Source organism: Botryllus schlosseri, chromosome 3 (assembly GCF_051294905.1).
Source record: "Botryllus schlosseri isolate E-star chromosome 3, Bs_hap1, whole genome shotgun sequence".
Lineage (NCBI taxonomy): Eukaryota > Metazoa > Chordata > Ascidiacea > Stolidobranchia > Styelidae > Botryllus > Botryllus schlosseri.
The window spans coordinates 8,580,852-8,604,983 of record NC_137238.1 but is presented as its reverse complement, the minus strand read 5'-3'; the positions used below and the strand labels follow the sequence as shown (position 1 = coordinate 8,604,983).

General features: G+C 39.5%; 1 protein-coding gene and 2 long non-coding RNA genes across 4 annotated transcripts in view; 2 read left to right on the top strand and 1 right to left on the bottom strand.

Moving 5' to 3' along the window:
• The first annotated feature begins 8,688 nt into the window (after positions 1–8,688).
• Positions 8,689–24,132, top strand: part of LOC145434840 (cytochrome P450 3A14-like) — a 30,163-nt gene continuing 14,719 nt past the window's right edge. The window contains exons 1-6 of the mRNA XM_080312073.1: positions 8,689–9,876; positions 13,321–13,420; positions 13,981–14,033; positions 14,253–14,349; positions 15,583–15,797; positions 22,236–22,390. Of these exons, the coding sequence (XP_080168199.1) occupies positions 9,815–9,876; positions 13,321–13,420; positions 13,981–14,033; positions 14,253–14,349; positions 15,583–15,797; positions 22,236–22,390 (682 nt within the window). The 5' untranslated portion in view covers positions 8,689–9,814. The remainder of the gene's footprint in view (positions 9,877–13,320; positions 13,421–13,980; positions 14,034–14,252; positions 14,350–15,582; positions 15,798–22,235; positions 22,391–24,132) is intronic.
• Positions 16,547–17,990, top strand: LOC145434890 (uncharacterized). Its single transcript, XR_013913619.1, has 2 exons — positions 16,547–16,965; positions 17,026–17,990. It is a non-coding gene; the product is annotated as an uncharacterized LOC145434890 (long non-coding RNA).
• Positions 18,057–24,132, bottom strand: part of LOC145434886 (uncharacterized) — a 271,087-nt gene continuing 265,011 nt past the window's right edge. For both annotated transcript variants that reach the window (XR_013913614.1, XR_013913613.1), the window contains one exon: positions 18,057–19,848. This is a non-coding gene — a long non-coding RNA (uncharacterized LOC145434886). The remainder of the gene's footprint in view (positions 19,849–24,132) is intronic.

Genomic DNA, 24,132 nt, shown 5'->3' with positions numbered 1-24,132 from the left:
TGGTTGAATATTCTCTCCAAGCGTGGTAATTATAGGTTGATGGTATTGTTAGGTTTCTGCAGGGTTGTAACCAAGTCACAAGGCTCCGAGTCACAAGTCAATCTCACTTTTATATTTTTGACTCGAGTCAAGTCGAGTCATTTTCCATTCCCACCGAGTCAAGTCCGAGTCCAAGTCAGCAAACAGAGGATCGAGTCCGAGTCATGGTATTATGACTCGGGTCCAAGTCCAAGTCATTGTGTTGACTGCTCAGTTTCCAGTTAAAGTCTTCCTAAACCCACTTTTTATAACTCTGTTTGGTGATATTGAATGGTTCACATTTATAATATATCAATTTTCCTCACATTTAGCAGTTTCTGGTCGCATTTACAAGCACCAGTACCAACAAACGAAATCCCAATAGTGTGTTGGCGTCGAAATTACAATGAAATGTCGGTCTTGGCCGTCTGAATCTCGAGTCAATGACTTGCTTCGAGTCATGCGCAATGACTCGAGTCCAAGTCGAGTCAATACACAGATTGACTCGAGTCGAGTCGAGTCATTTCCGTATTTTGAGAAAATGACTCGAGTCGAGTCGAGTCATCCGAAAATCGTGACTCGAGTCGGACTTGAGTCGAGTCATGACTCGAGTCATTACAACCCTGGGTTTCTGCCTTACACATGCACAGTGGTGGCCTTACGATTGGGGGGCCCTAGGCGAAACTTCCGGGGGGGCCCTCCTTATCTATATTATCGCAACTTCTGGGGGGCTACGCCCCCCAGACCCCCCTAACTAGCGCTTAACGATACTTTTATTGTTCTACACCACATATACACTGTTCCGGTAGTGCTTTGTCTGTACATCATGTTGAAACTTTCAGCATATAAAAGAATTATAATGTCATGCCACAGTACAATAAACGACTTGGCATATTCGAAAACAAGCGACTCAAGTGAACTACAGCGCGTGCCCAGACCCACCTATGTAGAAGAATTATGGGATGTAGCATGACATAATAGTATAACAAGGCAACTGCACGCCAAATATACCACATAAATCCAGAAAGCTGTCGGCTGACATTAGTAATAAGCCAGCACACCACGTCAAGGTTTCAGCCAGGTGCTGGATTGGGCCTATCTTTTTGCTACAAAGAAGATTTTGTTGCATGATAAGGCATAAAAGCAAAATGTGCGGCAATGTGGTACAACACCAGTAATACCACATGAACACATCAGTACTGGTATCACCTGTGAAGAGCTAGTTCCATGATCTGTAAGAATATAGCTTTCAATACAACATCCATTGTAATATAATATTTATTGAACTCGGATAATTTTTGGGTGCCTCTCTTCAAGAGTTAACTGCACACCTTGGGGATTTAAATAGATTTAAAAGCAAAATCAAAACGGCAAAGTATGACGCAACAATCAAAATCACAAACCATGATATTCGCATTGTAACAATGACAACAACAACAAACCTTGAAGTATACGGACACACGGTACTATAGTAGCAGCGCAATTTGTAAATGAACAGTTACACACGAAACAACATGCACTAATGAAAAAATTGTAAGTTATAGAAAAAAAATTTTTGTCTGTAAGAACTTGCCTGGTTGGATTAAACCTAAAACGCCACAACTAGCATAGACAAAAGACCACTACAATCAAATACAATATACGTATTTGAAAGCACTGTTACATCATTCAAGTCTACAAGGCAATATAGTTGGTGGAAAAACAGCATCATCCTCAATTTGTGCAGAACATTCCTGAGCTGAAAAAGATGGTTAAATATTTGTGTCGCAGTTCAAAATTTGCATTGTCACTTTCTTTCCAAATCTGAACCACTTCCTTTTCTGAGATCCTGACTTACATTTAGCATGTACTCGCGGCATTGTAACAGATACTTGACTGCAGTAATTAGGAGATACTGATGCTACCAATTACAACATAACATATAACTGAGTGATACCAAACTCATCGTAGCTAATGAAAGGTACGGTTGTCAACTGACGAGTGCGCCTTACTAAATATGCTGTTTACCGAGTCACATTTATTGTAACTGGTAGCCCATTTCAAGAGTGTAATGGTCAAAATTGTCTTATGCAACAACTGATCTTAGGGCAAATTTTGGTTGCAGTCAAATCCGTGGAAGTTGCACATATTTTTCATAAAAGTTGAAGTAAAAAGTTGCATTTAATATTCACTAAACTTACACTAAAAAAGTACATTTATGGATAAGTTTCTTGACATTATTAAGGTATGAGATACTCGAATCGATGCGTATCCAAGGCACTGTCGTAAAACTCAGTGTTGGCGCCTTCAACAAAATCAATAGCCTGAAAAAATTGAACCAGTAGTAGGCTAATATAATTTACGGCTGTCTAGCCTGAATGTATGTCAACTGAGAAATGACCTCAAATTTAAACGACAGGGATGATAATCAAGCGATCTATTTACATAAAGTACCAAATATTTCCAGGAAAAAGTGAGTTGCATGAAAAATCGAAAAGCTGCAAAAAGTTGCTTGAAAAAATGAAGAAAAGTCGCGATATAAGATTCCTCGAAACAGCTTAAAACACCATACTACATAACTTCCGAGTATTTAGGAAGCTGCCAGAAGCTGAAAAAAAGTTGCAAAAACTTGCCTTGTGATCATTTAATTCTTTCCTCTGCCCTGCAGAAATTGATTCCATTGCTAATTGTTTGGTCACATTTTGGTCTTTTTCTGTGACATCACATTAAATTATCAACCTCACAACAAATTGAATATATGTAGCCTTTCGTACACCTTTCTGACTGATAGCCATTCAAACCTTTCAAGTATCGACATAGATTTTTGAGGCATAAAATATCAGGCATCAGGCCGCTAGAAACTTTCCTGCATGCAAGATGTATTGCATATCTATCTATAGTACACCACCAATTAAAAGACATCCACCTGTGATAAAAAAAACACTTTCTGACAACACCATAAACACTTTCTGACTGACTGTACCGGGTGCACATTGAGCATGGTAAAGCTTTGAAAATACGCTGCTAATCCGCAGACAAGAAATGAACAAATTTACCATCATGACAACCCTGAGAATGGATTTCCATTCAGAAAAGGCCCAATTCACAACTTATATGTTGAGTCAAGAGAATGGCTCAATAGGCTATAATAGCCTATGCTTTCATTGGCTTTCAAATGACTATTTCCTTTGATATTTTGGATATTCAGGCTCAGTGTGGACACGGTTCATTATCAATTAACATACGGTATCATATGAAAGCTGGCATCAAGAGCTAGCCAGTAGAATCTCACAAACTTATACTGGAAAATTTTGATGCACTGAAATATACACTGCTGCCACTAGGAAATATATACTCACAAATAATTCATTCCATGTTACAACACGACCTCATTAACATAAAATCGAAGTAGGCTCTTTTAACAAGCACAGAAATTCAATTATCGAACACCGTTTACAAGACAATATTCTACATGGGTAGGCCAACATGTATTTTCACGGTTATTCGCAAAATGATAAACTAAAATTGGCATAAATGGAGGGGGGCTCATAAAATCAAAGTAAGCTCTATTAGCAGGTGCAGAAATTTAATGATCGACTACTGTTTACGGTACCATATTCTACATGGGTACATATATTTTCACGGTTACTCGTAAAATGACAACTAAAATTCGCATAAATGTAAGGGGGGGGGGCTCATAAAATCAAAGTAAGCTCTTTTAGCAGATGCAGAAATTTAATAATCGACGGTTTACGGTACCATATTCTACATCGGTACATACATTTTCACGGTTATTCGCAAAATGATAACTAAAATTCGCATAAATGTAGGGGGGGGGTCATAAAATCGAAGTAAGCTCTTTAATCGGATGCAGAAATTCAATGATCGACTACTGTTTACGGTACCATATGCTACATGGGTACATGCATTTTTACGGTTATTCGTAGAATGATAACCAAAAATCGCGTAAATGAAGAAGGGGCCCCCCCTCATAAAATCAAAGTAAGCTTTTAGCAGGTGCAGTAATTTAATGATTGACTTCTGTGTGCGGTATTACATTCTACATGGGTACACGTATTTTCACAGTTATTTGCAAAATGATAACATTTGCGTAAATGTAGGAGGGGGGGCCCTTTAGCTAATGGCAAAATAGATAGAGATCATCAAATCAAAGTGAGCTCTTGCAACTAGCTCAGAAATTTAATGATCGACTACTGCTTACGGTACCATATTCTAAATTGGCGCATGGATTTTTGTGGTTATTCGTAAAATGATTACTAAAAAATGAGATTTGATGATTGACCTGTCTTTACTGTACAATACCATATTCTTTATGGATACAAGGATTCCGCGGTTATTCAGAAAATGGTAATACTTGAAAAAAAGCGCGTAAACCGGAGAAATAGTTGGAAAAAGCGCGTAAACCGAGGAGGGGGGGCCCTCGAAAGCGCGTAAATCAACCAGGGGGGGCCCTAGGCGACCGCCTACCTCGCCTACCCCAAAAGCCACCACTGCACATGCAACAGTCCGAACTGAGCCAAGGTGAATTTCTGGCAATCGCTTTTATGAAGGCCATTCGTGAAAACAAATGCTTTCATCAATGTGTTGAACAGAACAGGGGAAACATGTATCACGCATCCTTACATGATTTCCAACAACTTCCGCAGGAAATCCCAGACCAATCAGTCCTGGTCTTCGGCAGTTGAGGATAATATTTCAGCCTAGCTGGCTTTCTGCTAAGAACACAGCTAGGATATTTTTGAATGCTTTCTCATGCACAGACACATATGATTGCACAATGCACACAGCACAGTCCTACGAAGGCACTCGCAGAATCCTTCAACTTTACGTGTTGTGTAACGCAATGTGAAAACAACGTAGAGATACAAATCGTCAAGCAGCCGTTCTCCACTCCGGGTTGTTTTGATTATTGCAGCTGAAAATAGTTATTTTATTAGTAATCACAGTGTTTCGGGTGACGAACAAAACCGCTTGCGTTATAATCGCCAATCAAATAATAATCAACAACAACAGTGTTTCGACATCTATCATTATTTTACAGCGGACTGAATGCTCTCTTCAAACAGCCATTATTACATCTGGGCCTTTTGTCTAATAGGGGCATTAATTTGATACCTTCGAACGCCATTTAAGAATCATTGCTGTGTAAACCAATCACACTACAGTTGAACTACGGTTAGGTTAAGCACTGTTTAGTGTTCAATCAAGTTGATTGCCGTTTTGTTTACGTGCAAATTGTCTTATATGCACGGGACTTCAAGTCCCGTGCATATAACTGTTTGAACACACACACACGACTTATTAGATCATAGAGATTGCATCATGCTTTTATTTTGTTACATCACTACACAGTACACAGTACGTTAATGATTGATCACCGCGTATGTGTTGCTGGATGCGACCAAATGCGATGGATGCGATCAAATATTGTACAAGTACATGTTTGATCAATCGAAGTGTATTACAAAAGTCATAAAGAGTCCCTGCGAGACAACACTTCGGAACTGTGCCTATGACGTCAATATAAGTAAGAGAGGAGAAAGTATAAAATTTTATATCCCCGTCCAGCATTTACAATGAATAAAAATAATGTTCGCAATTGATGAATGAAACGTAGACTCTCGCGAATGACCAATACGGTATATCGGTGTCAGTAGCGACGCATTCTGACGAATAGATATCCGTTAAAACGTCAAAGTATCGCCCTGACCATCTAAATCAGGGGTGTCTAACTCAAATTTGATCGCGGGCCGGATTCAGAAGCTTCAATACCTCGTGGGCCGCACCATTCAAATGATTCCAATATGGTACCTACAAATGTATACCCTTGTTTTTCACTGGAATGCTTAATATCCACGCTGTGCATAATATAGTTATGACACGACTTAAGTGGACTCTGTTTGTGCAACAACATTGACAAACAATAGAATTGGCAGAAATACACGATTGGCCGATTGAATACTGTTATAAACCACTAAACCAGTGACTCCAACGACGATATAAGTTGAGACTTTTTCTATGCTGCCATTGATTTAGTCGTGGTGCGTCGTTGACCTTGCCTGCGAATTCGTTTTGAGGAATTCAAGCGATTGCAAACGCCGACGTTGAAATTTGCTAGATAATACAATTTTTTTAATTACTCAGAATTCCCTCGCGGGCCGGAGGAAATCGTCTGCAGATCCAGATGCGACCCAGATGCAGATCCAGATGCGGCCCACGGGTCGTATATTTGACACCCCTGATCCAAATTTATGTCGCTCCGTAAGAAATTACTTGAACATTGTTTAGAAGCAGGGTAGTCTTCGACCGTGGAATACATCTTCCCTTCCGACCCGTGATTTTTTCGCCCTTAGACTTCCATATACGATAAATCAAGGGCAAATATCGGTGTCGATCCCTGAGCAATATATTGGTAATAAAATAATACTTTATCAGACAGTTTCAATAACATTTTATCACTAGTCAATGCAAGGTCATTTTATTTCTCGCCAAGCTTATCTGTCGGCGTGCACACTGCACAATCACAGTAGAGTAGGCCCACATCACTGAAAGGGCAAATAGGTCATTGAGAAAGGCTTTTGTAAATTGCAGTATCAGGCGAACGTTGGCAAAGTTCATCACGGACACTGAACAGTGAACAGTCATAGTTTTAAATCATACCGTACACTTTAGACCTTGCACTGAGACAGCAGTCATTCGGAATCCGCAGACTTTTATTTGATCGTGTTTGTAACGGATCTGATCATTGGCTGAGAAAGCTTGTTCATGACAATCCGAATAGCAAAATGTAGCGCCATACCAAATATCGGAAACACGGCAGCAATAAGTTGAGCTATATTTCTCCAGTGAGTGTATTTTGTACGAAATGACGCGAGAAAGCGTTCGTGCGTGAGCAATGACCATGGCGAGTCATTTCCTATTGCATGAGCAATTACTGCAAGTATTCTGCAAAGCCGGATTGGTGTCGGTTACTTCTGAGATCGACCAAGATTTTCATTTTTGACACTGCGTAATGCATCTACGACAACTAATCTTACTAGAATACAGGGTAAAGAAGGACCCCAAATCTGTGGTTCTCAAAATTCTTTGAGCTTGCAGACCGAATCCAGATTAACCAATGTGTAGTTCCGAGAAAATGTATGAAACTCGAAGGAAATATAGGAAACTTCACCTAAAGCTGCCTCTTGATATTAGACGTGTCCCGTCGGCGGGGTCCCGTTAAATCTCACAAGTTTATAAAAATCAATTTAAAATTTGATGTTTCATTTATCCAAATAATGGAAAAGCTTGCAAGTTTTCGTTGTTTAAGGTTCGGAAAGGCGAATATGTTCCATTGTAATAGCACAGTCGCTTAGTAACGCCATAAACTGTATGGTGTTTACAACGTCCGAAGTGGCGTCGTAGCATTTCCTTTGTAAGGTGATAGAATCCCTCAACATCAACAGGTTTATCAACAAATAGAACGTTTAGCTGTATAATGCATTATAAACAACATGATTTGATTCCCTGTGACATCGCACACTCAGTAACGTTGTAGTTGTGGTATCAGCATGGTTTTTATTATGCTTATCGCCTGTTATAAGTCCTACACTCTTAGCGAAAAGGTGTGTATTCATATTCACACATGTGTAACATCCGTTATGTATGGGTGTGAATATACACCCCTGTTACACGAAGCTAGAACCTACCTCAGACATACACCACGGTGTAAATCAAACACACTGTTCGTTCGGAACTATATTATATAGAGAGAGAAGTGCATATAGCGGCGGTAAGGGTCTTCCTTCCAAATTTAATTAAGTCCTCAGTGTAGTAGCCTATGTTGTGCTCGCGCAGGAGTTCAAGTTGGACGCAAGTTCGTTCACCTTGCGTCGGTGGCCATTTTCGCAAAATGATAAAATCCTGATTTAGGATACATTATAATAGTGAATTATATTGGTATTTGTCTCATAATGTTCATTAATGACAAATTTTGATCACCTATATATAGGGTTGCATTTAAAACAAAATAAATTTGAAACAAGCATGTTTAAAAAAAGAGCCTTGTTTAAAACGTTTTTTTTAAAAGCCATGACGCCACGAATATTTAATTGTGACCGTCATAGTGGATTGACATTGACAATTGGAAATATCGGGTAACTATAGCTCCTCTGACGAAATATCTACGTACTATAGCTGTTGAACCGACAGTCCAACCATCTCATATCGTATACGTCGGCTATATCGGGTGGAAATCATCCGTAGGCTCATACGACATGTTTCTTTAGAAAGTATTTACACAATTATGGCATAATCATACAACTTGAAAAAAACACAATTTTTTTAAAAGCCTTTGTTTAAAACACTGTTTAAACAACTATCTGTTTTAAATGCAACCCTACCTATGTACCAAAATCTACGCAATACTGTTCACGAATAGCACGAAAAGAGAGATTTGAAAGAGACGAGATAAAACTGACCGATTCCGAAAATCTACATAATAATGTCAAGGCATCCAGCACCACTCGAAATTGCCAAGGAAGTTGCCAATGAATTAATGACCTATCGGCTACCGACTTGGCTTTATGGATAAGGAGTAGAATACGAGTGTTAGGTTGAGTTTAAAATGCGGCTTTCTAAATGACTATCGTGGTCTATATACGTTTTGATATACATTCATCATGCGCCGCCGCTAAGAAATATTTGTTCGCGTCATCTCATTCATGTTTCGCACCGGCGTTATGAATGAAATTGTAATATCAAAATGCTGAGCAACAAAACGCTGCAATGTACACATGATTGCAGATTGTATCGCAGAAAATAACTCATCAAACAAACCGTGCGGCTGATGCAACCTTTAACACATAGCGCATACTAGGATATGTTCGTAGAAAAACGCTAATATCGTTTTCCTAGTGATATATATTCGATGCGCAGGGCAGGAATATCATTCAGATGAGGCGCGTTGACGGCGATGAAACTATAGACTAAGGAGACAACAAATGTAGACCTGTCAAAGCTGTGCTCTGCAGATTGGCTGACTCAAGTATTTCGTTTCCAACCGATAGTATTGCACCGTCTATGTCAGAATAAATGGCGGATCTAAATAAGGCTTTGCCCGCGATATATTTTAATCGCATCTTTGGGAATGGCTTTAGTGGATAGATTTCAATTGCTCAATGTATCTCATGCACTCCGGTCATCCGTCCATAAAACGGCTAAATTTTTAATCCATATGAACCGAGATATGTCGCTAATGAAACAGCGCTAAAGTGTTACCAATTTACCTTGGCTCCATCGCCACCCATAATATCCACTTATCGATGGGTTCAGCTTCAGCAGCAATTCTATATGTCTGACGTCAATTAACATGCGGATGTCGAACACCATAAAACGAAAACCCAAGCAATGGTTGTACGTAATTTGCAAAATGCTAAATCAATTCCAAACGGTACTAATGCAGTCGCCATTAGTGCTTATGTGGTATTCTTGAATCTTGATTCATGTCCACCACATCCAATCTAACTTCACACAATAATCACGGCTCGCAGCGCGCATCCTTCTACGCAACACGGCGATCAGAAACAAGCAAGCCCATTCAGTGAATATTGTCTACTGAAATTAGTATTTTCGTACACCGAAATTAGAAACTGTAAATAAGAGTGTTTAGACAGAGAAGCTGTTTAAATATGTATACGGGTAAATTGAATCTTGCTTAGCGTATACGCACCGTACGCAGAACTCGTATTACGCCACTGTAACCGGCTTGAATAATTTCCAGGTATCCAAACTTGAAATAAATTCACAGTTACATAGTATGTGGTGCTTGTTTTCCTGGGAAACTCTCGCGCTTCTCGCCAGCCTAGTTGCGCTTACGAGGTAAGTTCCAACGGCGCTGTTTTGGTGTTATCTCATATATTTTGGCAGATTTCATGCACAATCAATGCAGTCAACCAGAAATTATACTTCATACTAAATATATCCATGTGGAAGTGGTGAATTCGAGTACCCCTGATTGATTCAAATTCATGTTGAGTATTATTAAGCCACAAATTGGGCGAATCACACGTTGTGAGGAGCGTGCGGTATACTTTTGGAATGCCGACGGTACTGCTATTTATCTGTGCTTTAAGGTTGTTAAAAAATATCTGTTTTTTCTTCGGATTCCAACCATTCAGTGATTAAATTGTCAGGGTACCCTAAAAAAACGCTGTAAAATAAATTTGACCCAATTCCCACCAACAGTAGAAGCGGAGTAATTTGAGTTTTTCGTTGATAATTATCGGATTATCAACCAATCCAAGATAATCCGAGAATTATTCACGAAAAACTCAAATAACTCTTCTTCTACTTCTACTAGCTCAATTGAGTCGAATTTGTTTTCCATCGTTTTTGAAGACAACTCAATAATTTCATGGGGTTAACAGTAAAATTTGATTTTTTTTTTCAATTTTTCTTAAAATTGAAAATTTTAACTGGCTCTGCGGTATCTTATACATGTTGGAATGGAACCAAATTTGTTGTGCAGCTTTTTTCAGGGTAACCTGACAATTTAATCAGTGAATTGCTCGAATCCGGACAGAAAAGTTATTTTTGAACAACCCTACTGTGCATCATTGCCATGTGTGTACTGTAGATGAAGGCTGAGGGAATTTGCCAAATTATGATTCCATTTGCTCATGCAAATGGTTATCACCTGGTATATTTTGCGCTGAACGCTATGAACTGGTGTGGATATCGCCCGTGTCTACTTTTATGACCTTCGCTAAGAATTGCTTCGCGACCAGGCGAAAGAACCGCACTCTCTACTAAATAGGCCTAAGGATCTGTCTGGAATATCTTCGAGAGCTACGTGCACTGCAATTGAAAGTGGTGGTTCCGCCGATTTTCACAATGACGTAGGGTTCAGATTAGGACAGGTGATCAGCTCTTTATGGTTGAAAATTCTCTTTTCGCACCCATTCCAGTATATTTAAATGAGTCAAATACACCATTTCCTCTGGGGTGGAAAATGAGCTTTTCCGTGTACCATCCAAGAATGCGCTAAAATGCGGCACGCGGAGGCTGAAGCCACCGCACCAGGGGTTCTCAAACTTTTTGGAACTACGTAGTCTTTCTATATATAATCTGCATGTATGGCGTACCCCTTGAAATTATGTAGCAAATATTGTACACAGTTGAAGACACAAAAAAACACATCAAACTCTCAATTTACAGTTTCATTGCACATATATGATGCGATGGATAAGCTTTGGATTCTCCACGGGTAAACCTATTCTTGTAATTGGAAAGCAATACGCAATACAGAATCAGTTGTCAGAAAATCCGCGTAAGAATGATCATCGGAAATCCAAAAAGCTTATAGGCCGCTTGTCATTGCACCCAACTATAGCACCGGTGATTGATATATAGTCAGAGGTGGTCAAAGTAGTCAAGAAATCTACTCAAGTAGAAGTAGAAGTAGCGACGAAAAAAATCTACTCAAGTACAAGTAGAAGTACTTCTTCCATGAGCAACCTAAAACTACTTGAAGTAGAAGTAGAATTTACTGACTTTAAAAGTACTCAAGTAAGTAAGTAGTTATGAAAACGATCCTAATTCGTTCACATGGATTGTAAAAAGGTGCAAATTGAGCTATGTGATAGGTGACGAGCTTGATCCATATTGATGCATACCAACAGGTATCCAATTTTCGATAGCATAAGTATTCGTCCACATCATGGGATGAAAATGATAGTATTGATATGAAAATGTGATGCTAATCCACTGTTTTCTCGAACAGCACGTTTTAGAAAATAGCATGGTATGACACGATTCCCCATATTACAAGGCCTGTAGTTTAGTCGAAGAACAATACGGAGAAGTTGTATGGAATACGGTGTAAACACTTTGCGCGATTAGTAAACGTAAATAAAAAATATTGGGGACCGTAAAAATGCCATATTGTGTAGCTTTATTTCCAGAAATTAAAGGCATTACTACACTTGCTTTTATACTGCAATATGTATGTTATCCAGACAAAAGAACTGATAATAATTATAACTCAAAGTATATGATACTGGGAATTGAAAGTGAAATATAAATACTACTTCTAACATGTATTTCATGTTTTTAGTCCAGAAAGTTTCAAAGGTGGTATGCAAAATAGCTCTGAAACTAAAAAAATATCAGAGTCCACTTTTCGAGATTTAAACACGCCATGGACAATGGACAATGGACATGCTAGATTACGATATGACAAGTAAATGCTAGATTGTGAAACATCAGTTTCAAACGTTATGTTAAGCCATATATACTATGATGAATTATTTAATATGGACGAATGGCGACAATGTGGTGTGAACGGAGCAACGCCAACCCTCTACCTATATTATATTCGCCGATACTTCGTGAAATCATACTGGTTACTCCGTATCCAGCACTGCACGCAAAGTGCGACGAAAATTTTGGGCTTTATAAACTTTTATGAAAATTATATGTTGATACTCCGTTGAAACGGCCCCGAAATTCCTCAGGCTATCTTCCTGATTGGAAGATTGAACTACTTCTACTTCACAAACTGAAAATAGCGAAAAGTAAGTAAGTAGATCACAAAATATTACGAAGTAGAAGTAGAAGTAGCGAAAATCAGATCTACTTGAGTAAGTACCAGAATTAGAGGAAAACTACTTGAGTACTTCGAAAAAGTAGAAGTACTTCGTTACTGACCACCTCTGTATATAGTTAATGAAGTAGTCATCATGTTGAACAAGCAACACTGGTGGAACGAATTCGATTTCAACATTAATTCAAGTAAAAACCCTCCTCACCCATGCAGTAGAAAAACAGAGATTCACTGCAGTTAATAAAGCTGACGCGAGTATCGGTACACTGCAATGTATAAGAGCATGGTGGTTTAGACCTCAAATGCTGCATTTGGTCAGCTCAAACGTTTTTCTTCCTTTTTACTATGATATCTAAATCACTGAAGAAAATTGTCACAGTGCCAGAAAAAAAGGTTGCTCGCGTACATCCAAATTCTTTCACGTAGTCCTGGGTGGGAGCGCGTACTCCGATTTGACAACCCCTGCACTACACCCAGCTTATATATCACCGTATAGATTAGTGTATTTGACGCATTTTCACCCCTTAGAATGGATGTGAAAACATAAGCTGGTACCAGAAAGTGCCGATGACCTGATTTGCACCCTATGCGCTATGATGGATATCTCATAAATACACCTATTCCCCACCCTTGAAGTACATGGTATGGATTGCATTGGACGTGATTGGAACTGCTGCTTCAACCCTTCGCAAAGGCTAATGATGATTTGTAAATCGCAGTTATTACATTCATCGCAAATGGCAGTATCTGCGGGAGATGAATATTCCTCATGATCCGCCGTCTTTGCGCCAGTTCGGCCACATGGTTCCGATGAAACGGGTAAAAACTAAATATTGCTTTTTTAGAAATATCTCGAAAATATAAATATTGCAGCGTGATATAGGCTTTAAATGTCAATTTATTTAACTTGTCCTATCGTGACTGACTGCCATCCCGTGGTGCCCGTCATTTTCAGCGAGTACTTAGATTTCCGTAACCTCTAATTACTGTTCTTCAATTCTGGTGGGAGTCTATCGAGAAGTTTGCAACGAAATCAATAAGGAATATGAATATCTTATTCGGTATAATCTATGTTCAGTATCGCCAGAAGGTTGTTCAAATATATTAGCTACGCTTTGAGTTTCACGGCGATTTCTCAGATTTCTGTAAATACCGACTGTGATCAAAGAAATATTCAATGAGGCGCATTAGTTCGTGTAAGGGTATTGCTCTTAAGACAATTCGAATCTCGTGGATAGAATGAGAAAGACCTGCCAAGTATTTCAATTGATAAATCTTAAAAGTGGTTCAGGTAAAAACACTCTACTTGATATTAAAAGGTCTGGGAAAAATGATCGACTACCAAAGTACTCCCACCACTAAAAGTTATTTGTATTCAGAAAGCCTTCACTTACGACAACGAAATGAAGCAAAAATATGGACCAATTTGGGGGTTAGTAGGCTATTTATTGTATAACAACGCCTAGGATAGACGATATACATAGCGAATGATCAGTTCATTAACAAGACGACGTATTTGACAATTGATTTTTTTGTACCTAGTACGAAGTCAGATTATCATCTTTGCAAAGCAAAACAGTGATTTTAGCAATTTTGCTGTATATCACCGTGTGAAATAAAACGGTGCCCGATCTCACATTTTTATTTTTAGGTGCTACAATTTTTTCACGCCCAGTATCACCTTCCATGATCCAGATATTCTGCGGCAAATACAGATTAAGCAATTCCACTCTTTCCCAACAAGAAAGGTGAGCATTGGATGTTTTCAACCAAATAGTTTTGTTACTACCCATCGTGTCATGTAATATATAAAACCACTAGAATTCAATAGTATATTCATATTGAAATAACCCCGAATATTTTCGGCTGACACTCGTGAGGGGTGATCGTCAGCAACTAGTAGAGAATTGAAAATAACATCGTACATCAACAACAGTCGTATCTAAAAATATGACGTCAGCAGCATGAAATGTTGAATACGAGAGCGTTCAATGTACTATTTTTAGATGGTACACGAACTCCTTTTGTTGACACGGCCTTGGCTGGTGTATTTTGATAAAAGTCGACTGCAAGGCACACAAATGAAAGGGTTAACGGCTTTGTGTGCCTTGGAGTCCATTTTTGTGTAAGTACACCAGCCAAGGCTGTGTCAACAAAAGGAGTCCACTGAAAACAGGGTCATGGCTCATACATACTGGGTTGATAACATCGGATATAATGTATATAACGATACTATAGCGAGGCATTCCTAAATATTGAGTGATCTCGACTCGTGGAGAGCTGTCACAAAATTGAGAGATAATGAAGATTTGCGAGAAACATTGTGTTTTTAGGCCCATTTATAATAAGAGTTTTTTCACAAACCGTCGCGACAGGTCACCAAAACAACTTGAGAGTCACGCAACGCGTTGCTAAAAATCATTAGGATGCTTCATCAGGTGCTTTCCCGAAGCTACGGCTAGTTTAATTCTGTATTTTCCTACCACGTCTACCAGTATACATGTCCTGACAGGTGACACGGATACTGATACATATATTATTTTCCTACAATGCACCCCAAAGACAATTGATTTGTGAATTTGTAGGCCAATCCTTTATATGACGTCACGAGTCCGATACGTCGTTTAATCATTGAAACAACTTGCGAGAGGGTAAACTTTGCCATGGTCCTGTAATAAACATGGCGTCACAATTCTGACTTCAAAAGGGCGCTGCGCTCTAAATGTGATGTGATCTAAAATCGCTACTGAGGTTGTGAATGTTGTTCTGTGGGTGATCACGTCTGGAACATGCAACAGCGAAGAAGTGCATATCATCGATACCACGAAGATTGGCGAAGTACGTTAAGACCATTCGGGCTGCTGCCAAAATCTTTGCTATACTTTCAACATTAATTTGAGACCATTTAGTGACTGCTGCAGCAGTAATTCTCGCTATGCCTCAGTCACAACAGGAAACTGAACGACTAATGTGAATTTCAGAGATCGTTAGCGAAGATAACAGGAAAACAAATGAATCAACGCCTTACAGCTGCAGAAGGGCCCCAATGGAAGCGTATACGATCGTCCCTTAGTCCTACTTTCTCTACGTCCAAACTACGACATATGACGTGTATCATGGATCGATGCGTCGACAACACGACTCTCGTCTTAAATCGTCGAATTGAAAATAACGGCGGTGTTTTCAAGTCTCGACCGTGAGTGATGTGTAGCCTTCTTTGCACACAAAATCATATGACATCAAACTTCGTAGCAACGCGCAAGCATCGAGATTGAGTGGTTATCAAGTCTGCGGTCTGAATGATAGTAGAAACCCTTTTTTTGTGGACAGGTGTGACCGGGGAGCATACCGTAACACATGATAATTGCAACTGTAGATATAATATAGGCTAAACATCTGTCCTACTTTAGGAGGATTTGTCGTCCGTTTTCAAGAAATCGAAAATGTCCTCCGATGACGCCCAAATGGCCTGCCTTTTGGCAATTCTTCCTCCTTTATAGCTTTGACAGTCAGGCAATGGTACGGTCACAACTAAAAGACGCCTTAAATGACGCTAAAACTGGATTTGATCGGTAGCGACGGTCAAAAATTTTACGTTAGAGCAGGTATTCCGGCAGTCGAGTTAGAAAAATGATATTCTTATAATTTCTAGTCTACACGACAGTGTATGCAGTAAAAATTATCAAATTGTCCGTTTTCTTGTCCGGTTTTACAAGTTTTGTGATTTGTAAAAAGTGTCCTCTTTACCGGATGTCAAAATAAGGTAACCCCACCTAACAGCTAGTGTGATCAAGTATATGCTCTTGCTCTTATTATTGAGAGTTGTAGTCAAAGTGATCACCCATATTGCGAAAGTAGAAGTACTCAATTAAAAGTACACGGTTCAATACGTATTCAAATTGTGACGAGATAGCGTAGTAGAACTAGCATACTCGAAGTAGCCTAAAACTATAGATAACTAAGGTAAACCGTAGATGCGACACTCGCGAGCATTACGTAACGTCACGCTCCAATTATACTCTACGGCACTGTTGTTGTTTTGCTTGGCGCTTATGCAGCAGGAGGCAGATTTCAGCATTAGGATGGTAATATCTATCCATGGGGTATGTTTAGCGAGTAGCTGCTCCGTATGATTAGTAACCGAGCTTATTGGATCCATGCTACACAATCTGTGCTAGGAAAACGTGCAATCGAATACAACTTTGAAGCCATTAAATACGGCTGCCCGAAGCGGATTTCCAGTATCTCAAGATTGAAGTTCCTTGGTGTGAGGTGTTGCATTGAAAGTGATGACTCGGACGTGTAATAATATATCCGCATTTCAGCTGACGCGGTCTCGATCCCTTCAAATTCTGTAGATACCGGTATGTTGCTTAACATGGAATCACGCTGTATCTAATAACAATAGGAATTTTTATTGACAGACGATTATTTGTTTGAAACTAATTGGAACTGTTGCGACTTGGCCTGGACAGGCAGATTAGATTGAGACTACTCACTGCTGATCTTATTCAAGATCTGCTGAATAATGTACATACAATGATATGGAGAGTGACGACAAGGAAGCAAGTGGCAACTGGTGATAAGACCCTGGAACCTAGTGCATTGCTCAGAATAGCCACAATACTACTGCCTACCATCTATCTTCATTCAATAAGTCTGTAATGGAATACGGCTGTCCCAATGCGGCAAGCAGAAGATTGATGGAAGTCGATGTGAATTTCAGTCGAAGCAGGTGATAATGCAGAAGCATTTCACGCATGGGACTATTTCTATGAAACATCAAGGATCAAATTCATCGAACTTTTTGCTCGGCACAATGAAGCTAATGAGTCCAGTCAAAGAAGAAGAAACTTTAAGGAGGAAAATTTGGTGTGTTGTGAGCAAAAGTCCTCAGTACATTGCATGGGCACTTTCAACAACACACGTGGCCCTCTCGGAGGAGAACACCGCGGTTTGGAAATTGTAAAATCTGCATTGCAATTTCCAACCACGTGGCTGCTTCATTTCATTTATGAAGAGGGAGGCTTGGCCAAATATTCATATTTTGGAGGCAAACAAGCCCGATACTGAAGTAGAAATGTTATAATTTCACCTCTAACGCAAGTAAAAGTAGCGATTTCCAATAAGGCAAAAAGTTGTTATTCTAGGCTGAGTTTAGAAGTAGTCAAATATCATAGCCATGCTAGTAAGTCTTACAAGTAGCTTACTTGAGTACTTTGAAAAAGTAGAAGTATTTCGTCACTATCCACCTGTTGGAATCTGCCAAAATATATCTGACTGTTACATAACCAACAGTCCATGTGTTTTTGTGTTTATGTGCCATATTTCATGATTTATTTTCTATATCATCATGAAGAAGGAAGCATTAAAATGCGATTTTACCAAATTTGTCTCACCTGGGAGAGCCTAACAAGGATTAGAGAGCCGAATCAATGGTCATAAGTCACAGGAGTAAGGGAGTGTCTATATTTCCATCAAACCGAAATACATAACAAATAAGGCAGCATCAATAATGACATGGAAGATATAGCCTACACATGCGCAATACTAGGATAGGAATGAGTGATGAGACCTTCGCAATCAACTTGTCGGATCACACCCACATCAAACATGTTGTACACTGTCTCATCTGATTGTATAAATAGTCGTAAACATATATGATTAGAATAATGTAAGGGTTAAATAGGTTAACAGTAATGATATGACGACAAGATGAAGATTTTCTACACCCATCATACGACTGTTCACGGATATATGTTGTGACAGTGAATTACAAATGAGAGACCCTGAGTGGACAATAGATTTCGAGCCAGGTTACTATTAGATGCAGATAACTATAGATTTGCCCGTTGACCAGGATCTTGTAGTATGAGAGTGAAAATAGTTGTGTGTAACTATTATCTTGTAGAATTCAATGCTTAATGAGGGTAGGTGACAATCTGGTACGTAGAGGTGCTCCTACATCTGAAAGCAGATGGTCTGCGAATCCCGCTGGTTGAACTGCATGTTTTGAAAATACTGGGTGTCAAAAATGTGGCAAATAGAAGCCGCCTTACGGAAACAAATGATCCAGTTAAATTATGTCAAATGTGAAAAATCATTTCACTGACAGCTCAAACGATGAAATTGACATTGTGCTGATTTTATGGAGTTTTGTGCTTCTGAGATAAATTCCAGCGGTGATTTGGATATCTGACTGTGGAGTTACGCTAGTCACTCCATCATGCAGGCATTCACAGAGTCTCTTTGGCAAAGCTGTGCAATAATAGAGGGATCATCAATGATGTTACGTAGTTCTTGTGTCACATAAATTTCACAACCTTTACTTTCATCCTCTTCGACTGGACTCAGCATCGTCATTTAGTTTCATTTTGTCGAGAAGAAACTTGGTCCTTGATAAATTTTCATAGAAATAGTCCCATGCATGAAATGCTTGGTGGGATCACCAGCTTTGACTAAAATTCGTACCAAAATCCATCAATATTTCGGTTGTCGTATTCGGATAGCGTGATTCCATTACTGACTTCTTGAATGAAGATAGCTGGTAGGTGGTATGATAGTGACCCTTGTATAAATTTCATATCCAGCAACCACTTGCTTCTTTGCCATCATTGTCCTCTCTGTCATTGGACATTATACAGCAGATAACATGGTCAGTGAGCAGTGACTTTCAATCAAATCCACCTTCATTGGCCAAGTCACAGCGGTTACCGGTTACAAGTAGATTCAAAGAATTTATTCTCTGTCAAGTAACAATAATTCCTATTACTACAAGGCGCGATTCCATGCTAAGCGGCATAACGGTATCTACAGAATTTGAAGAGGCCGAGCCCGCGTCAACTGAAATGCGGTTTCTTATTCTGATTGATATTATACCAACACGTCATTAGTAGTATAATTACTTTCAATTCGACACCTCGGAACTTCTATCTATAGAGAAACAAGAAACACGCTTCGGCCAGCCGTATTTAATGGCTTCAAAGTTGTATTCGATTGCTCGTTTTCCTAGCACAGATTGTGTAGCATGGATCCAACAACCTTGGTTAGTAACCATACGGAGCAGCTACTCGCTAAACATACCCCATGGATAGATATTACCATCCTAATGCTGAAATCTGCCTCCTGCTGCATAAGCGCCAAGCAAAACAACAACAGTGCCGTAGAGTATAATTGGAGCGTGACGTTACGTAATGCTCGCGAGTGTCGCATCTACGGTTTACCTTAGTTATCTATACTAAAACACCCTTGAATACTCCAAAAACGTAGAAGTACCGACGTTAAGACCACCGGTGCTATTGATAGTAAATGCCATTGTAGGATAAAATTTCAGCGTAAATATTGTGTTTGTTTGTTTATTGTTTGATATTCATGGTTTTCGACAATATTGGTCATTTTACACTGTCCGATGCTCTTTATTTTTATTCCGTATTTACCGAATTGTAGCGCGGCCCACTTCTATGATTTATATAAGACACCACTTACGCGGATCACTTGGCGAGAAGGAGCCTAGATAAACCTGCAACTCTTAGACAGGAATTCTGGAGTCGAACTCAGCCGGACTCGAACCACTACGGTAGTGGTTCTCAACCTTTTTGTCTTCGCGGACCCCTTTTTGATCGCCACGGACCCCCTCAAGTTTCGTTAGCTCAATTATCGTGTAACCGTCATCTGTCTCGTGCAAACATTGATTGTAAGATAGTGACAAACAGCCACAAAATGACTTTTCCTGAAAATAGCATTTTACTATATGTAGAAATTGGGTAGACTTTTATCATTATTTCAAAACGAATTTTGCAGCTGCATTTATTGTCGTGAAAATCCGTGACTCCGATTGGATATTGGATACGCGAGTGCCAAAAATCCATTTCCACAAAAATATATTAGTGGTGAATGTAATAATAACGCGTATCGCTTTCGTCGACTGCTTTTGGTGCATGTTTTTAATGAACATATCACGTCAAGCCTAGTCCTTTATATCTAGCATGTCACCTTAAAGTTATTTAGTGGTTTTATAACAAGAGAAAATGGATTTCGGAACGAGGGTTCTATTCCATCATTGGGCCAGATTAGGAAAAAATTCAGGAATTTATATCTCAAACGACTGTTTGCTAATTTGCTGAGTCTGACAACTTCAAATCCAAAATGCTACCGGTAACAGTTTATTTTTTCCACAAACCCTAACAACTCGTCTCTAAACAGCAATATCTTGGCATCGGCAGGTTATTGGAAATCTGACAATTAATATGAGTTTGCACATTCGGATGTTTCATCTCAGACGGCCATTTTAATGATGTGAGTCTTAAAGTTTCAACAATTATGAAGCGAAACTGTCTAATGCTTTTCCTAATTGAATATTAAAATAGGTCTTGCGGACCCCCTGAAAATGCTTCGTGGATCCCCGGCTGAGAACTACCACACTTATACGCTATCTCACCTGTGCTATTGATAGGAGATGTCATTACAGGCCATACTTTTAGCGAAAAAGTGGGTATTCTCACTCAAAAGGTGGTACTCGTAAACAGAGCCGAACTCAGAATTATATCCTACGTGCATACGTGCATACCTTGCTATACGCCCTTCCTGCAAGCATCACTTGGATTAAAATGTTGTTTCGCTAAAAGTGTACCCTTCGGAGCCAACGATTGCGCAGTACACATTTAACTCCCAAGGCTTTTTCACAGTCACTATTACCTATTACTTGCATTCATGCAGGGAAACTAACATGCTGCGAGCATTTAAATTTTGGCTATTCTCTGTTGAATAACTATAAGGAATCGCCCATTCTGTCAGGTAATAACCTGTTTCAATTCTCAACCTCGGTGTATGCGAACTAGTACCAATTCGCCATAATAATGCGGGCTTTTTGGAAGAAACGCGTGCTGAATAAATTAATCTCTGCCCGCTACAATGCTTTTGTTATCATGAGTCCAAGTGTATAAATCAATTGCTCTCACTGTCATATGTGATACAACTGATACATGCCTTAGCTACAGGCTATACGTATAATATTAATATACAATAAATCGCTATATTTGAAGAGCTTCTTTGAGGTACAGAACTTGAATTGTATATTCATATTAAAATGAACCCGAGTATTTTCGGCTGACACTCGTCAGGGGTAATCGTCAGCAACTGGTCAAGAATAAAATGAACTTTGTAGAATCACAGGGCAATCCTAAGTTCTAGAGTGATTACATGCACTCCGAGTCGAGTGTTTTCGTTTCGCCCATAATGGCGTCATAACAGTAACCATGACTAGAAAATGCAAATATGTGACATGTGGGACATGTTGGCATGCCAAATAGCCACAAATTGGAAGTTTCAACGTTACGAACTCGGGACGAATTTATCTGATTCGACGAGTGAAATCTAATCGTTTTGCCCAACCACGAACACATGCATTGGCAAATGGAGGGAAATAAGCAGGTTCCATCCACAGCGCATTACTTTGCATAACAATCAAACAATATTCGTTTCATAATCGAAGGCTCTCGTTTCACGGTATATATTAGCCTATGACAGCATTGGCTACGTGTGTGAGTTGTGGCTGTTCAAATCGATGTACCTCTAAGTGGGCATTTAATCGCTATAGGTTCGATTTCAAATATATGCACAATCCTCCCATTTTCAGACTTTTCCTGCGACTTTCCCTGGACATAATGTGCTCAGCTGCCTTTGGCACCGACGTCAATTCCCAGGATGATTCTGTACCGGAGCCGGAGATCATTAAACAAGCAAAGGATATGTTTACCACAAGCATGTTTAGTCCGATGCTGCTGCTCTGCAGTGAGTATATCGCACGTATTACTGGTGTATCACGTCGCAATGTCCCGTTCTAAAAGATAGGCTATAACTAATTAATGTGTATGATATATGATATAACTACGACCTGCATATAAAAGTGGGTGTTTATGATGACAGCTGCAACACGTACCAATTGCGTCACGAGATTGACTCCAAAATTCCTACCGAAGTGCAGCGGGTTTATCTAGGCCAGACGCAGGCGACTTCATCAGTCTGTTGGTCTGATATGGAAAAAATGAAGTACTTGGCGGGTCGGATTCCTGAATCGATACATTAATCGCGTATTTGTACACCTCGACAAAGAATTAATCATATTTAATGTAAACTTTAAGTTTACCGCATAGGTAACCAAACAGTATTTAATGAACTCATTAACATTGTCTACTTCAATATTTGTTGAAGCCAATGCTGCATCTGTTGTCGATCAAATTTGTTCTCAAGTTCTTTGAACTCGTCGGCAGTGTAGATAGAATCAAACTACACGTGAACATCAGTTGGATCGGACCGCAGCTTCTTCTTGTTAATGTTAATGAACAATCAATATTACTTGTGTCCGCTCCGCCTCTAAGTATTACATTATTCAGCCCAAATTTCACTTTGATCGGTTTTTCCGGCTTGAGGCAATGCATGAGACTGAAAGGCCCTTTGTAACGGAAATAACATGCTTGTCACGTGACTAAATCAGAAAACAAAGAACACATCGAACCGACCCACGGGCCGTCTGTTGCTAGCCCCTGATCTAAGCTCTTCCTCCCCTCCCGATCCGCGTAAGCGGTATCTTACAAAAACCATATGGAACGAAAGGGGACCGTGCTGCGAGTTGGCAGATCATGAATCAAAATAATTCAAGAATGTTTAACTGTTGTTAAATAACAATGTAGTTGAAACATCATAAACACTAAAAAAAGAATATAATGATTCTATCGTTCGCGTTGAACGCTATAGATTAAATCTGACCCAAGGCTTGTAGAGCGGGGCATGTACTGGAGCCGTAATGGATATTCGGCCTGATTTTATCATTTTGTCCCGGAGCAGAATTCTTTTTTTTTTCATGCGGCCGGAGTCGGATCGTACTATTTTCTGGTAAACCAGAATCACTATTAAGGCTATTGATGTGCATGTAACTACCAATTGGGCACCTGTAGCTGCCAATATACAAACCCGTGTTCAATACAAAACTGTCAGTTTTTATTGTAATGATGTTGTCGTTGCAATATTCAATATGGAACCTGAACCCATACCGTGTTAATCTATCGTTTTCGTAGTTTAGTAGAATTAAGTACTCGTAGATGATTATTATCGTAGTTTTTCGGATCGCATCTCGGTCATTTCAAGAATCCGGCCTAGGAGTCGGAGCAAAAAACGGCGAACTCGGAGGAGTCGGAGCAAAAAACGGGTGCGGAGACGGGCCAGAGATTTGTCGATCTGCCCGCACTAAGGCTTCTATCAAAAGTTCGAGTCACGGTGTATGTTTGCTTAGAGCTCATTGGCGCTAGAGAATCTAACTACACCTAGATATAGAATCGATCAATTGCGGTCAGTAACGACGTGATAAACTCTTCGCTCAACCTCTACTTACACTACTTCATGATTGCGAAGGAAATTGTCATAAAACCTGGTCGAAGTAGCCCCTATGTGTCAGCGACCATTTGTAGCGCCAATTTGTATAGTGTCATTTTCATCTGCGTATGAGGCACGTCACTGCAGTTGCAGTGCATTGAAAA